This window comes from Pituophis catenifer, unplaced genomic scaffold (assembly GCF_029215685.1).
Source record: "Pituophis catenifer annectens isolate HBS135680 unplaced genomic scaffold, rPitCat1.0.hap2 SCAF_6, whole genome shotgun sequence".
NCBI classification, from domain to species: Eukaryota; Metazoa; Chordata; class Lepidosauria; order Squamata; family Colubridae; genus Pituophis; species Pituophis catenifer.
Window position 1 is genome coordinate 90,243,178 of NW_027256886.1, and position 17,485 is coordinate 90,260,662.

General features: G+C 43.2%; 2 protein-coding genes across 2 annotated transcripts in view; one reads left to right on the forward strand and one right to left on the reverse strand.

Annotated features, from left to right (window-relative positions):
* The window catches only part of SAMD8 (sterile alpha motif domain containing 8), a 43,019-nt gene extending 38,982 nt beyond the window's left edge, over positions 1-4,037 (reverse strand). Inside the window, exon 1 of the mRNA XM_070945696.1 lies at positions 3,920-4,037. The gene's annotated coding sequence lies outside the window, so the exon portion shown is untranslated. The remainder of the gene's footprint in view (positions 1-3,919) is intronic.
* A 4,575-nt stretch (positions 4,038-8,612) lies between these two features.
* On the forward strand, positions 8,613-16,514 carry DUSP13A (dual specificity phosphatase 13A). The gene is given in 4 exon segments (XM_070945256.1): positions 8,613-8,658; positions 8,661-8,772; positions 13,077-13,294; positions 16,285-16,514. Coding segments are annotated over 4 exon segments (588 nt in total). The 3' UTR covers positions 16,497-16,514.
* Positions 16,515-17,485: the final 971 nt, after the last annotated feature.

The window sequence follows — 17,485 nt, forward strand, 5'->3', positions numbered from 1 at the left end:
AGTGGACTTTCTTGGATTTTTTTTTCCTTTGAAAATGTTTCGTTTCTCATCCAAGAAACTTCTTCAGTTCCTGAACTTAATGGAAGAAGCTTCTTCGATGAGAAGCGAAATGTTTCAAAAAAAAAAAAAAACCCAAGAAAGTCCAGTTGTCTTTTGGAAAAGCATCTTTGGGACAACCGTGACTTGGATGATTGAGAATCTCCTAGAACTAGACATACATTTTGAGTGGTTCCTGAACAACTCCAACACTTCATCAATTCATGGAAGGATAACACCATCCACCATTTGTAGTAATAGTTAGCCGATTCATATTTAGATTGGCAATTTAAGTTGAACATTCTTAAACTAAGGATTACTTGCATCTGCAGCCAAAACATTAACACAATCTGATTTTAATAAAGACAATATCCCATAGCATCTGCCCTCTTCTACTAGGAAGGAAAAAGAGTTTAAACATTGTCCCAAAGGTGCTTTTTCAAGAGGCAACTGGACTGTCTGGGGGTTTTTTCAGCTCAGAACTGAAAAAGCTTCTTGGATGAGAAGAGACACGTCTTCAAAAGAAAAACCAGACCTGGATGACTGAGAATCTCCATAGACAGGTTTAAATGTTACCTTCACCATCAACCATGTCTTCTAATTACCCATTACCACCCGTGCGGCAGAGTGCGGCCGCACGGGTGGTAATGGGAGCGACATGGCGTTCCCACGTAACACCCCTCCTGCGCGAGCTGCACTGGCTCCCGGTGGTCTTCCGGGTGCGCTTCAAGGTTTTGGTTACCACCTTTAAAACGCTCCATGGCTAAGGACCTGGGTACTTGCGGGACCGCCTGCTACCACCAATAGCCTCCCACCGGCCGGTACGCTCCCATAGAGAGGGGCTCCTCCGGGTGCCGTCGGCCAAACAATGCTGACTGGCGGCCCCCAGGGGGAGAGCCTTCTCTGTGGGGGCACCTACTATCTGGAACGAGCTCCCCCCGGAGATATGAAGGATCCCGGATCTGCACACCTTCCGCCGCGCTCTAAAGACCTTATTATTTCACCAGGCGGGCCTGGCCTAATTTTCTCCCTCTTCTATAAAAGATTTTTAATTTTTTAATATCTTTTAGTATTTTATATATTCAAATTTTAAAATTGGTTTTAAATAGTTCGGGGTTTTAATTTGTCTGGGCCAAAACTATTTAATTTGATTTTAATTCTACTTTTAAATTTTGTATGTATGTGTTTTATTGTTTGGCTGTGCACCGCCCTGAGTCCTTCGGGAGTAGGGCAGTATAGAAATCAAATAAATAAAAAAATAAAATAAATAAAAAATAACTGTACTGCATGGTGCCATATAGAAATCAACAGAATTCATTCAACAGTCGAAGCAAACGAAGTAGTACAAGTCTTATGAAGACTTGTCTTACTCATAAATGATAATCCTCCAAAGCTATTTACTAGCAACAGGGAGCCGAGATCCACAGCCTATATGCCTGAAACGCTGACTCAAAAGCTGAGTTGGGGGAGCTTCCCTTGATTTCGAACAGCAGGGTAAGAACAAATATGGGGGACTTTCACCCATGCAGTTTATAAAACCCATAGTAAGTGAGCTGCCCCTTTCCTCCCCCAGTTGTTAACAGTCTGGCAAGTAATCTGCAACTCAGCAAACCTGGAGAACAAACAACAAATAATTCAGAGTGAATTTGAACAGGTAATTGATTAGACAATTCCTCTAAAATACATATTGATTTTTCAAGAAATTACAGGTTTACTGCCTGGCCAATTCCAAAACAATTATCATCACTAAATATTTATTGAGCAACATTAAGTACAGTATATCAAAGTGATACAGGATCTACAGAGCTCATTAAGCCATGGTAAAAGATACGAATCACCAACACTTTGCGTGATACTAGCCAAAACCTCAAATCAAATTATGAAGAAAGAGATATGAAGGCCAAGAAAAGTAGATAAAAACCCAGAGGAAGTTAAAAAGTAAAATAAAGGCTTTTATCTTTCCCAAATGTAAAGGGAGATCTTACACACAATTGGTGTTGTTGTTTTTTTGTAGCATTTAAAGCAATATTTATTAGGCAATTATTCTGCCACAAAACACTTAGATCCAAATTGAAACTCTGTGACTGAACACAAATAGCATTACTACTGCATTTCTCTAGTCTAGATTATTAGAGAAACCAGAGTCCTGGCATGATGAGAAAATGTGTATGTTGCAAAACTTCCTTTAATAATTTCCTTTCTGAACCCACCAAAAGTTCCTCAGGGCAAATTGACTCCTCTTACCTGGTACTTGAGTCATTCTTCTAACAACTATTTAAATAAAATTAGTGTTTTGAAACCCATCGCTACAATCAAAGAACAAACTACTCCATGAAAAAAAAAAAAAAGTGAAATTTCCTAACCTTGCACAAACCCACAACTCCTCTATTTTTTATTTTTTTTATTTAAAGAGCCTGCAACCCAAAGCACATTTTAGCCGTCAAAATAATAATTAAAAAAAACAAACAAACCCACATAACTTTCAGATTCTGATTTGGAGTTGGAGAAACACACGGCCAAGTTACAGCAGCTTTTCACTTAAGAGCAGGTAAGATGAGTGGAAAGCAACAAATGTTCTTTTAAGGTTATCAAGTTTGCAACCTGTTGCTTACTCAAAAGGCCCAACAAGTTCAATCCGATTCCCTTTTTTCACGTTTATAAAGCGTGTGTGGAACAATATGCCTATCGCCAAAAAGTATAGCTGGGTGTCGGGTTAATTTTGTGCCGCTCTCCCCTATGTACAGGAACACAGTTTGTACAGATCTCCCCTATGTACAGGAACACTCTATCATAAGCTTCATTCCCCCCACCACCTTAAACGTGTGAATTGTCCAATACTTCCACAACATCCGGATCACTTTGGATCCCTAGCTGTACAATTTTTCACGGATCGAGAAGCTGGTCTCGCCAGGAGTCAGTGAACATCTGTGAGTTACTCAACGTTAGATACCTTTGCCTCGCCATTGATAAAAAAGGGCAACTTACAGAAATTCCAAAAAGGCAATTCCAAAAAGGGCAAAAGTGTAGGAACCTTAAGGGTGGGAAAAAAAAAAAAGATAACAAAGTCAAGATGAAAGGATGATTTCCTCTAAGGCAGTGGATCTCAACCTGTGGGTCGGGACCCATTTGGGGGTCGAACTACCCTTTCACAGGGGTCGCCTAAGACCATCGGAAAACACATATTTTCAATGGTTTTAGGAATAATTTTATGGTTGGGGGTCACCACAACATGAGGAACTGTATTAAAGGGTCGCGGCATTAGGAAGGTTGAGACCCACTGCTCTAAGGTGGCATGGGACGAAATTGGGGTCCAAGGAGAAGGGGGGAGATTACACTCAGCTAAGGAGAGGGGTGGGGGGGGGGGAATGGGAGGACACCCACCGGGGTAGGTGCAAGGAATAGGTTCACCTGATCCCAATGGCTGTGTATAAAGGTTGAAAAAAGAGACTCCCTGACCCATATTGCACCGCACCCTACGCCCTGTTCTGCTTCTGCCAGCGGGGCACCCCGAGGTCTCCAGATGTTCCTCCGCTTGGCTTAGGGAGCCTCTGGGCCACCTGGAGGGCATCTAGACTGCACAGCCAAAGCCAGCCAGACCTCCCCCCCCACTTCCTCTCCCTCTGTGAAAAAGGAACCGGGGTCACCTCTGCTCTTTTTTGGGGTGGGGGGGGAAGAAGGTGCCCCTCAAAAGTCACCGGGGGGTGGAGGGGGGGAAGATGACGAGCCCCTCCCCTCCCCCCCATCCCAAGCCTCTCCCTCACAGCCCTTAAACCCGTTTAGCGGCGCCCATCCCAGGCAGGACGCCCCCCTCCCCCCGACCGCCACCCTCAGGTAGACTTCCCCTGACCATGGAGGCTCCCCCGGCCAGCCCTGCCTTGCTCACCCCGCTTACGCCTGGGCGGACGGAGCCCGCGCCGAGGGGCCTGCTCTCCCGTTGCGGCGAGCCCGCCCCATCCCACGCAGACGGACCGGCGGTGACAAGCGGCGGGTTTCTTCAGCCGGCCGGGAGGGCGGGGTGAGGTGTGGGGGGGGGCGGGGGTGGGGAGGACGAGTCTAGGCAATCCTCCCCGCCCCTTAGCGTGGCGGAAGGGGCGGGGGTCGGCGGAGCGGAAGGGGCGGGGTGTTTGTGTCTCACAACACCCCCCCCACTCCACTCCACCCGGCTGGCGAGGCCGCGGTTGCTAAGCGACGCGAGGCTTCGAGCGCGGAGCAGGCCGCGAGGCGGTGGGGACTGAGGGGGGGGGTGTTCCCCCCCGCAGCGCTGCCTTGCGCGCCTCCTCCGTTCTATCCCCCCTCATCGCGGAGCCAAACGGGCCCTTCGGCCCAAGAGGGACCCCCGAGTCGAGCAGCGGCTGCCTCCGGAGACGCCCCCCCTCTTGGCCGCCTGCAGCTCCGATGGGGTGGGGGTGGCGGCAAAGGGGTGTCTTGTTGAGGCGCCGCCGCCTAGTGCAGGGGTCTCCAACCTTGGCCACTTGAAGCCTGGAGGACTTCAACTCCCAGAATTCCCCAGCTGCTGGCTGGGGAATTCTGGGAGTTGAAGTCCTCCAGGCTTCAAGTGGCCAAGGTTGCTGTTAATACAAGTATTAACAGCGGCAAGGTTTGTGTTTGCAAAAAATTGGAAAAATGAGAAAATACCAACGCAGGATGAAGTTATTAAGAAAATAATGGAATGTGCTGAAATGAGCAAATTGACATTTGAAATTAGAGAACAAGAAGACAAGCAATACTATAAAGATATGGGACCTGTTTTATCAATGGTTAGATAAAAAAAATATGGAATTGAAATATGGTAAGAGATCTTCATAAGGCAAGAATTGTGGAACTATGTGAAATATAACAGAAAGAGGTATTATTACTGGATAGATTCAGGCGGATGAAATGAATGTTATAATAAAAATTAACTCAAATCTTAGAATATCTTAAATAATCATGAGGGAAGAAATAGCCATAGTCAAATAAATGATTAATGAGAATAATATATAGATATTTATTAGGTCGATGATATGAGAATTTAGGTAAATTGTGAGCTATGAATTGATGAATGATGCACAAAAGACTTGTAACCAACCAACACACTGTTTGCAATTGAAGATGGTTTTATGTATGTTTGTTTAAATATAAAAAAAAATTGTTCAAAAAAAAAAAGTTGCCAAGGTTGGAGACCCCTAGCCTAGTGGGTCCCCCCCCCCACTTTCCCCCTCCTTGCCCAACATAATATATGGCATCGTGCCAGCTGCCCGAAATAATGAGGGTATATTTGCTCTGGCCCAGATGGATCGGTTTCCTCTGGCCATTTAATTGGTATTTTAATTTTTAAACTAAAAAAAAGCAGGGATGGCTGGGAATGGTTTTTTTTTTTTTTTTTTTAGCAGAATGAAGAGAAGCAACCTGGAATTTAGGAGAAATTTCCTAACACTGTGGGCAACCAGTGGAACAAGTCACCTTGCCTCCAGAAAGTTGTGAATTTCAGCCACTTGTTTGAAATGGTCTCTTGCCTGAGAAAGGAGTTATACATATAAATATACTGTACATATAAAAACATCTAACAAACTTTTAACAATATTGACAGTTTCTGTAAATATAAAAACATCTATCGAACTTTTTAGCAATACTGTCAGTTTCTATAAATATAAAAACATCTATTGAACTTTTTAACAATATTGACAGCTTCTAAATATAAAAACATCTATCGAACTTTTTAGCAATATTGTCAGATTCTATAAATATAAAAACATCTATTGAACTTTTTAACAATATTGACAGCTTCTAAATATAAAAACATCTATCGAACTTTAGCAATATTGACAGTTTCTGTAAATATAAAAACATCTATCAAACATTTTAACAATATTGATAGTTTCTGTAAATATAAAAACATCTATCGAACTTTTTAACAATATTGACAGTTTCTGTAAATATAAAAACATCTATCGAACTTTTTAACAATATTGGCAGTTTCTGTAAATATAAAAACATCTATCGAACTTTTTAACAATATTGACAATATCTGTAAATATAAAAACATCTATTGAACTTTTAACAATATTGACAATTTCCACATTGGTAAAATGGTCTCTGTAATATTTCTGTACCAGATCATAACTTGGAGCCATACGCGGGGAATACGAATATGTTGCTATGGAGGCATAAGTGCTAGTGTGTTACACCCAGACCAAAAGTGTATTTACATTAAGGAACATGGCAGTGTGCTTTTGGATAAGTTCCTGGAAAAGAAGTTAAAATTTCTAGACTTGGTTAATATACTGTAAGCCTCCCAGAATTGTGTTGAAACAGATGGGTGGCAAATAAACTCTAATAAATAAAATAAACAGCCAGATGTCTCAAGTAGCACAATTTGTTTGAGCAAAGAAATTTAAACAATATCCTTTTACAATGTTGATCTAATAGGCAATTGCTACTCTACCCATATTCTGCTTGGTGCTTTAAATAGGTAATAAAGCCTCCCATTGCATTATAAAGCATTTCCATCCACAAATGGCACTAACTTTTTTTGCTGATAGAATTTGCAGTAATTGTTTTTCTTAAGAATTGAATACACATGGCTCTTGCATGTGTTTTACATGATTTTCCATAAATCTTTTGCTCTCGAAATAGTACTCCAAACCTGATTGGCTGCCTTCTCCTAAATCTGAATTCATGGCTCATTTCAATGATAGGACCAGAAGCACCAACGGTACCACCAATATGTAAAACCATTTGGCACGCACATAGTTATGGAAGCTCTGGGCTGAACTTGAAGGTAGAAGGAAAAGATGGGGAAGCAAAGGGTAGAAATGATGGCATTTAAAACCTTTTCTGAGTTTTGAGGAAATCTGAAACACCTGAATCGTTTCAAGTTTTATTCTGCCAAAGTCAGCAAAACTCAAACCATTTCAACAGATTGTTCAGCATGGAGAGTTTATAGCCTCGAACTCAAAATAAGACTCGTTTCCTGATTCATCTTTATCCCACATATCTTAAAAACTGCTGAGATTGAGAAATGCTGCTCTGGAATCAAACTTACTGTTTGTAAAGATAACATTAATATACTTATTACACAATGGGGACTACTTTGGTTCCAGATTGTAGCCATTCCATAGCGGTCTTAATCAAATAAAGTAGCTTTTTCCAATCTCAGAATGTTCCAAGACTGTTAATGTCGCAACTCTTCTGGAGGGCACCAGGTTGCTGAAGGCTTTTATTTATTCATTTCATATGGCGTAACAAAATACAGCAATAATGCATAAAGTTCACACAAAAAAAAAACCAGCATATAAAATGTGTAAAAATATATAAAACACCAGAACAGTGAATTAGTTTTTAAAAATGCACAATATGAATGATGAATACAATTAAATTATGTATGAGCAGTTACTAGAAAAGTCTATGGCCGGATATCTAGATAATTTAGCCATTGGACAGCACTGCCCTCAAGATATGGAGTTCTTGCAGGGATCCAGGGAACCTCCTGAGGGGGCATTCTGTTGCAATATGATGTAAAGTTTGTGGGACGTTCGCACAGTCACAGTATTACTAACTAGCCCCCAGTTGTATTTCCAATATTGGCACCTGTCATGGTTGCTTCAGATCTTTTTTTAGAATAACAAAGTTGGAAGGGATCTTGGAGATCTTCTAGTCCAACCCCCTGCTTAGGCAGAAAACCTTACACCACTTCAGACAAATGGTTATCCAACATCTTCTTAAAAACTTCCAATGTTGGAAGCATTTACAACTTCTGGAGGCAAGTTGTTCCACGGATTAATTATTCTAACTGTCGGGAAATTTCTCCTTAGTTCTAAATTGCTTCTCTCTTTGATTAGTTTCCACCCATTGCTTCTTGTCCTTCCTTCAGGTGCTTTGGAGAATATCTTGACTCTTTCTTCTTTGTGGCAGCCCCTGCGATATTGGAAGACTGCTATCATGTCTTCCCTAGTCCTTCTTTTCATCAAACTAGACATAACCAGTTCCTGCAACCGTTCTTCATATGTTTTAGCCTCCGGTCCCCTAATTATCTTTGTTGCTCTTCTCTGCACTCTTTTCTAGAGTCTCAACTTCTTTTTTATATCGTGGCGGCCAAAACTGGATGCAGTATTCCAAGTGTGGCCTTACCAAGGCATCATAAAGTGGTATTAACACTTCATGTGATCTTGATTCTTTCCCTCTATTTATGCAGCCTAGAACTGTGTTGGCTTTTTTGGCAGCTGCTGATCTGGTTGAGCGCTGTCCAGTTTTTCCTTGGAAGATCAAAGCCGGAGGGGCATTGTAACGGATCAGTGGAGGTGGCTGAATGGGAAGAAAATGCAGGTCATGGACTTGTTTTTCCTGCCGGAAAGGATGTGACTCCACAATTATTCTTCCAGCTGTTATGCTTCTGCCACAGCTGTCATTGAACGGCAGTTTTAGGGAGCATGCTATTCGACTGCAGACCTTCGGTTCAACTAGGCACATGCTTTGTTGATGTCCAGCTCCTGGCATTGTTCCACTTTCAAAATAACAAGTGATCTGCTTTGGAGCAGAGTAAACAAACGAGGCTGGGTTGCATTCTCGGGTGTCAGATTGTCAAGCTGCTACTTTAAATGACCATGGCTGACCAGTGCGTTTCACTGGGCCCTGAAGATCTCGCACCCCAACTGAAGACAGCCCCAGTATTCAAGATTTAGAGCAGCTCCTGAATACTGGGAGCCCTTCCTGCCACCACACTGATGAAGTCTGGCCTAATCTTTTCTTAGGAGATCAGTAAGTATATTTGTAGGAGAGCATTTCAGCCCCTGTCCTACATAATTATGGCAACCATACAGATTGTGTCCAAGGATTACTTAATGCAGACATGTGATTAACTGCTGTAGTAGCTAAGTATAGTTATATCTCCGCCTGAAAAGCCATGACTGCGGGTGTTACTGGAGCCTAATGTTTTACGAAATCATGTTTTGAGCAGATAAATTAGATTAGCAATTGCCAAAAGACACTAACTTCTTCCAGTATACATGATAAGTCTGCTTTGAGTCAAGCAAAGCCTCAATTGCACTCTCACCCTGCCACCTTGATTTCTGACCAAAATTTGTCAACACCTTTCGATGGTATGAAATTGGCTTTTACTCCCTGTGAAATATTTCCCTTATGAAAGGTGAATTGATTTAAATTTTAGAGGGAGAGAAAGACCTAAATACAGGTGGTCCAAGACCTAAATAAACAATAACCACAATTGAGCCCCAAAATTTCTGTTGCTTGTTAAGTGAGTTTTGTCCCATTTTTTTTTTTAATCTGATTTATATGCCGCCCTTCTCCGGAGACTCAGGGCGGCTTACAATGCGTTAAGCAATAGCCTTCATACTTTTGTATATTTATACAAAGTCAGCTTATTGCCCCCACAAATTGGGTCCTCAATTTACCTACCTTAGAAAGGATGGAAGGCTGAGTCAATCTTGAGCCTGGCAAGATTCGAACTTACTAATTGCAGACAGCTGGAGTTAAATTACAATGCATTAGTCTGCTGAGCTATCCAGGCTTTACAACCTTTCTTGCCTCAGTTGTTAAGTGAACCTGGCTTCCCCATTGACTTTGCTTTCAGAAGGTGGCAAAAGGAAACCCCATGACCTTGGGATACAGCAATGGTCGTAAGTATGAAACAGTTGCCAAGCATCTGAATTTTGATCACGTGACCATGGGGAGGCTGCAAAGGTCGTAACTCTGGAAAATAGTCATAAGTCACTTTTTCCAGTGCTGGAATATATATATATATATGAATATCTGAAGTTAAGGAAGGAAGCTCATCACGTTGAGTTTTTATGAATCTTCCCCGCAACCTGTTTTTGTCAAGTGCAGGGGAAATTAGGAGATTCAGGCAGTTCAAATGAATATGAAGATTGATTGCAAGCTTAAGCTCTCTACAAAATGCACCACTGCATTTTGCATCAGCTGAAATTTCTGGAACCCAACACCGAGTGCAGAGAAGAGCAACCAGGATGATTAGGGGACTGGAGGCTAAAACATACGAAGAATGGTTACAGGAATTGGGCATGGCTAGTCTAATGAAGAGAAGGACCAGGGGAGACATGATAGCAGTGTTGCAATATTTGAGGGGCTGTCACAGAGAGGAAGGGGTCAACCTATTTTCCAAAGCACCTGAAGGCCAGACAAGGACTAATGGATGGAAATCAATCAAGGAGAGATTCAACCTGGAAATAAGGAGAAATTTTCTGACAGAGAGAACAATCAACCCATGGAACAGAAGTTGCCTTCAGAAATTGTGGGTGCTTCATCACTGGAGGTTTTTAAGAAGAGATTGGACTGCCATCTGTCAGAAATGGTGTAGGATCTGCTTGGGTGGGGGGTTGGACTAGATGACCTACAAGGTCCCTTCCAACTCTGTTAATCTAATCTAATTTATTGCTTTTACTTCCAGGCAAAATCTTTGTCCACTGCGCCTTTGGGATAAGCAGGTCCTCCTCTTTGGTGCTGGCCTACCTTATGATCTACCATAATTTCTCGTTGGTTAAAGCGATACAGACAGTAAAAGAACATCGGTGGATCTTCCCTAATCGAGGTTTCCTGAAACAATTAAAAAATTTGGACCTTCAACTAAGAAAAAATCCGAACAAATAAAGCAATGGAATATACACATTTTAAAAAGACGACACATCTCTTGCAGGCGTTCTGTCAATTGGTGCAATACATACCAAAATTATTTTTTTAGCTCATTTGCAGATAATCGCTTTTTGCCTGGTAAAATTCGCAATGTTTGCAGAATGTTGTATTTTTGTATATTTGTTCACAGGGAACTGATGCGGACTAATGGGAGACTTAATAAAAAGAGGAAAAAAGAGCCTTATTCAGGAAGAAGAAAACAAGAAATACAGAAAAAGTGCAGAGAGATCAGTGAGACATTTTAAGACGTGCACCTGCCTCCCACTGTCAGACGTCAAAAAGTAACTGGCACACAACACAGCAAGGTCCTGCTGTGATAGAATATGAACAAACTGTGCAACAATCATTTGCTAGCCAGCTTATTTGCTTCTGAAGTCAACCGTCACCCTTTGCAAATGGACACCATCAGATCCAACATACTGTCCGTGAAAGAACTGGAATGTCGTATAGATAACTGTAGGTTGGAGTCACATGCACTAGATGAAGTGTGGCCCAAAATTTATATAGGTAACATGTAAGTATTATCTTGAAGGGAAGTATTGATTAACTGGGCTAAACAGTATTTACAGAGGAAACTGTTTTGGCAATGCAAAAATATTAAGTGCCTGAAGAAAACCTGTTGTTGAAGGATAAATGTACACCATTGTTTAGCTCTCTTTCAGAAGGTTGGGAAGTTGGAATTAGCTTTCAATTAAAATAAAATTTAAAAAAATCTTTCTCTTTAGACTACTAATGCTAATAGACAGGCAAGAAATCAGCAGAGACAATAATGTTCCATCAGCTGCAACTGTCTCTAAAATATGTCATGGGACTCAATAGAATTTATACCTTCTGTTGCATGTTCTGTATGTTATACTTGTCCGAGATGCGTTCTCAAATTGAATTTCTGCTTTGGACTCAGATTTCTTTTTATCTGACATTGTCTTGTTGCACCTTTTACGTCTGTGCCTCAAGGTTCTCCCTACTTCCCATTATAGGACTCAATAACTCAGTCCATCTGGAAGTACGGAATATTGAAACCCAAAGTGTAAAAAGCTTAAATTGTAAAAAATATTAAGAATGAAAAAGAAGAATGTGTATCTTGTTTGCTTGTGAAACTCAAAAAGGAAATAGATCTCCACAAAGGGTTTAAGAATGCAGGAAAGAGAAGCTCTACTCTTAATTACCAAAATAACTATCAGAAAATATGAATTGAGCCATCCCTAATGTTGTGGATACATACGAAAATAGAGATTTAATGGCTGGCGACACTTGCATTTCACTCCAAGGAACACTGATAATAGAAGGAACAGGGATGGGTTTTGAGTGAAAAAAAAATATTCTGAATGAATGCAATCCAGGGAAAACATTATTCTGCTATGTGTTGTGGCTCCGACCCCCAAGCCCGTCTTATCAGAGGAAAAAGGCTCCGAAAGGGAAGGAAAGGAGTTGGCCGGGCCTCCCTCTCCAGGACCCTCCTCTCTGGCAATGCCTCAGGTGTCTTCCGACGGAGAAGAGATTGGCCAGGAGCCAGGTATTCCCACGCAGGCGCAGTCGGACAGTGACGGGGATGAGTCTTGGCTGGATCCACGCCAGCGTCGGAGAGATAAGCGCACGCAACTAAAGAGGAGGCATGCCAGAGTTTAGGCTGAGTCACTGGACCACACCCCACAGGGTATAAAAGGGAGCGTGGCGGCCAGTCAAGCCTTGTGACGAACAAAGCTGAAAGCTTCCACGCCATTCTGCATTGCCGGACTTTTGCTATAGGCTTTGCTGGATTATATTTGGACTTAATTTACTCTGTAATTATTGAACATTTTACTTTGATGTACCAGAAGCGGAGAGAAGTTATCTCTTCCCTTCGTGAGTAATAAACTCTTGGCAGGCAGCCACTAGGTTGCTGCCAAGTTCCGTTATCATAAGGATAAGGATTTTGTTGGCTGGTTTGGTTTTTAACTCTTGGACGTCTGTTGGTGTGTGTGCGTGTGGGACGAGGATAGAACACTATGGGACATGAAAGAATGGATGGGAATGAGATGAGAGAAAGCAGAAAAAAGTGATTGGGTTATTTAGAGCAGGGGTCTCCAACCTCGGCAACTTTAAGCCTGGAGGACCTCAACTCCCAGAATTCCCCAGCCAGATTTGCTTCCAGAAGTTGGCAAACAGGCCATTTTCAGTCTCCAAAGGGCCTCTGGGGAGGTGGGAAAGGCTGTTTTTGCCCTCCCCAGACTTCTAGAAAGGCTCTGGATTCTGGGGAGAGAGAAAATCGGTCCTACCGTGCCATCGCGTGCCAGGAGTGGGAGGAGTGGGGGGGTCACACACGCATGTGCAGGGGCAGAGCGCATAGAATTATGGGTGTGGGCACCCTAATCCTCTCTCACGTTGTCCTGCCAATTTGCACACCTGTGTCTGTGCAGGGTCACAGCGCACAACAAGGAGGAGCTGAGTCAACATGGCATCACCCACATACTGAATGCAGCACACGGTGCTTGGGGGAGCAAAGGAAACCAGACCTTCTATGGTTCAGAATTCTCTTACTATGGCATAGCAGCAGAAGACTCTGTAGATTTTGACCTAAGTGTCTATTTTCATCCGGCCTCAAAATTCATCCACCAAGCACTCAGAGCCCCAAAAGGTGAGTCTCAGTCTTTACAGCAATGTTTCTCAAGCTTCACAGCTTGAAGATGTGTGGACTTGAACTCCCAGAATTCCCCCGCCAGCATAGCAAGCTTGAGAAAACAGTACTTTCCAGAAACAGCCAAGACTGAAGTCATTATTTCATGTAGAAATCTTAGGCCACATCCAGAACTTGAAGCAATAATATTTGTACCATGTTCAGGGGTGAAATCTACTTATCTTTCCTACCGGTTCGGAAGTGCCCGCGCCGTGGGTGTTATGTGCGCATGTGCAAACCCTTCTGCGTATGCACAGAGGGTAAAAAACAGGTTACTTCCTGGAAGTAACGACGACCGGGTGGGTGGGTGGAGCCTCGCACTATCGTCGCTACCAGTTCTCCGAACCACCCGCCGCCATCGCTACCAGTTTGACTGAACCGGTCCGAACCGGTAGCATTTCACCCCTGACCATGTTGTCTTTGTAACTCCAGAAACCTATTGTCCACATAAAGTTCCATCTCAGCACTAAAATTCTTAGAATTAGCAGACTGAGATTCTGTATTAAAAAAAAAAATGTTTCAGAGATGGTGTTATTAGCCATGTCAGATGGAATTGTTGGTATCTAATGAAGTCTAACACAACAGAATAACAAAATAACAGAGGAGACCTTGAAGGTCTTCCAATCCAACTCCCTGCTCAAGCAGGAGACCTTATACCAGGGATGACAAACTCAATTTCATTGAGGGCCGCATCAGGTTTGTGTTTGACCTCAGGGGGGCGTGGCCAGGGTGGGCATGGCCAGCTCAACGTCACTCGTGTCAGGGGCGCCTGTGGTGGCCCGAGCACTCTGCCAGCAAAAATAGGCTCTCGAGCTCTCTTTTTGGTTGCAACAACCTCCTGCAGCCCTCCGGAGCTCCATGTTCGCTGGCAGAGGCACCATGGGCCAGTCCTTTGCTTTTTCCAGGGTGGCCCCACAGGCCAGATCTAAGCACCTCATGGGCCAGATGCAGCCCCCAGGCCTTGAGTTTGACACCCTTGCCTTATATCATTTCTGTTGTGGCTCCGTTGCCTGAGCCTGGGCTATCAACAGATGCAGACTCTGAGAGTGAGGGAGAGGAGTTGGCAAGGCCTCCCTCTCCAGAACCCTCCTCTCTGGCAATGCCTCCGGAGGACACCAAAAGCCAAAAGATAGGCTCAGAGCCAAGCACGTCCCCACAGCCACAGGTGGACAGCGATGAAGAAGATAAGTACTGGCTGGACCCTCGGCAGAGGTGCAGGGAGAAGCGTGCGCAGCAGAGGGGAAGGCGTGCCAGAGATTAGCTGAATCACTGGACCACACCCCACAGGATATAAATGTGGGTGTGGTGGCCGGTTCAGTTTGTGACGAGCAAAAACTGGAAATAATCCATGATCTCTGCGTTACTGGACTTTGTCTGCTTTATCGGACTGCATTTGGATTAATCCTTGTATTGTTGAAACTCTGCCTCTTTTATCGGAATGCTTGAAGTCTAATCTTTGTTTTGTGTGAGTAAAGTCTGAATTGGCAGCTAGCCACTGGGTTGCTGCCAGCTTTATCTTCAAAGAGTTTTGTCGTGTGGCTTATTAATTCCGGGCCGTCTGTGGGGGTGCGTGTGTGGTACGGGGACAGAACAATTTCAAACAAGTGGCTGTCCAGTGTTTTCTTAAAAACCTCCAGTGATGAAGCACCCACAACCTCTGAAGGCAAGCCGTTCCTCTGATTAATTGTCTTCACTGCCAGGAAATTTCTCCTTAATTTCTAAGTTGCTTCTCTCCTTGATTAGTTTCCATCCTTTGCTTTTTGTCTTGCCTTCTGGTGCTTTAGAGAATAGGTTGACTTCTTCTCTGGGGCAGACCCTCAAATATTGGAAGACTGCTATCTTGTCACCCCTAGTTGTACTTCTCATTAGAGTAGGCATACCCGGTTCCTGCAACTGTTCTTCGTATGTTTCAGCCTCCGGTCCCCTAATCATTTTTGTTGCTCTTCTTTGCACTTTTTCTAGAGCCTCAACATCTTTTCTTATATCATGGAATATTGTTCTGTCCCCGTACCACACACGCACCCCCACAGATAGCCCAGAGTTAATAAGCTACACGACAAAACTCTTTGAAGATAAAGCTGGCAGCAACCCAGTGGCTAGCTGCCAATTCAGACTTTACTCACACAAAACAAAGATTAGACTGCAAGCATTCCAATAAAACAGGCAGAGTTTCAACAATACAAGGATTAATCCAAATGCAGTCCGATAAAGCAGGCAAAGTCCAGTAACGCAGAGATCATGGATTATTTCCAGTTTTTGCTCGTCACAAACTGAACCGGCCACCACACCCACATTTATAACCTGTGGGGTGTGGTCCAGTGACTCAGCTAATCTCTGGCACGCCTTCCCCTCTGCTGCGTACGCTTCTCCCTGCGCCTCTTCCGAGGGTCCAGCCAGCACTTATCTTCTTCGTCGCTGTCCACCTGTGGCTGCGGGGACGTGCTTGGCTCTGAGCCTATCTTTTGGCCTTCGGTGTCCTCCAGAGGCATTGCCAGAGAGGAGGGTCCTGGAGAGGGAGGCCTTGCCAACTCCTCTCCCTCACTCTCAGAGTCTGTATCTGTCGATAGCCCAGGCTCAGGCAACGGAGCCACAACAAATATATTGTATATATTTTATAACAAGGAAAGGCTATCTTAAAGCAAAACCAAAATCATCTTCATTTAACGACCCCATAATCCCTTGCGGGGTGGAGTTTGGGCAACTGAATGGAGCCAGCAGAGTGTTTTAATGGCTGGATGCCCTTCCTGTCGCCAGTGCGGAGTTTTGTTCGGCAGATATATTCTCAGTGTGCCCAGAGAGAGAAATAGCTGCCTCTACCTAGGATCGAACTCACAGCCTCCTGAGTGTGAGGCGAGAGCTCCACCTCTAGGCTCACCGCACCACTCCAAAGCAAAACCAAAATATCTTTTTTTTATGTTGTCTTCTTCTCTCTTCCTTTTCCCCCTGTGCAGGAAAAATTTTGGTTCATTGCATTCTAGGCAGAAGCAGATCCCCAGCTTTGGTTCTAGCTTACTTGATGATTTACCAGAACTTGTCTCTGGCTGACGCTCTCGAAATGCTTCTGCAGCGTCGAGCAATTTCCCCAAACCGGGGATTTCTAAAACAGCTTCAAGATCTAAACCTGGAACTGCATTGCAAGAAAACCCTGTGTCGACTTTTATGATGTGAAGAAAAGGAAGAAATGGGGACTTTTGATCATATATATATATATATATATATATATATATATATATATATATATATATATATATATATGTAGGTCTTTGGTTATTCGGGTCTTGTCCCACGTAAAATTGAAGGTTTCTTGGCGACGTTTCGACGAAGTCTCATTCGTCATACTTCCAATTTTACGTGGGAGAAGACCCGAATAACCAAAGACCTACATACAAACACCCGCGAAAACCTGAGAAAACATATATATATATATATATATATATATATATATATATATATATATATATATATATATATATATATATATATATATATATTAAAGATCTGTAGGAAGTTAGCACCCATCCCTCTCCTAGAAGAATGAAATACTTTAGGAAATATTAAAAAGGCAGAATGTTATATTTCCCTGGATGAGAAATGGAGAAACATGTTTTTTAGGCAGGAAGCAGACTCACTCTTAATAGCCCCCACACCAGGGGTGAAATCCAGCAGGTTCTGACAGGTTCTGGAGAACCGGTAGCAGAAATTTTGAGTAGTTTGGAGAACCGGTAGCAGAACTTTTGAGTAGTTCAGAGACCGGCAAATGCCACCTCTGGCTGGCCCTAGAGTGGGATGGGAATGAAGATTTTGCATTATCCTTCCCTTGGAGTGGGGTGGGAATGGAGATTTTGCAGTATCCTTCCCCTGCCACACCCACCAAGCCATACCCACAGAGCCAGTAGTAAAAAAAAAATAATTTCACCACTGCCACCCATTCTCAATAGCCACAGCAGATTTCAGCACTTAAGAGATAGAGACAGCTAGGTTTATTCATAAGCAAATGCCCTCACCCAAGATCCAACAAAGATAGGATTAGCCCTCTACCCATCTAGCAACAGAACTCCCTACATGGTACCTGGAGAGATTGCATCACCCAGCAAGACTCAACCAAGCCTGAACCTACAAAGATAACCTACAAAGTTACCCCTGCATGGCCCT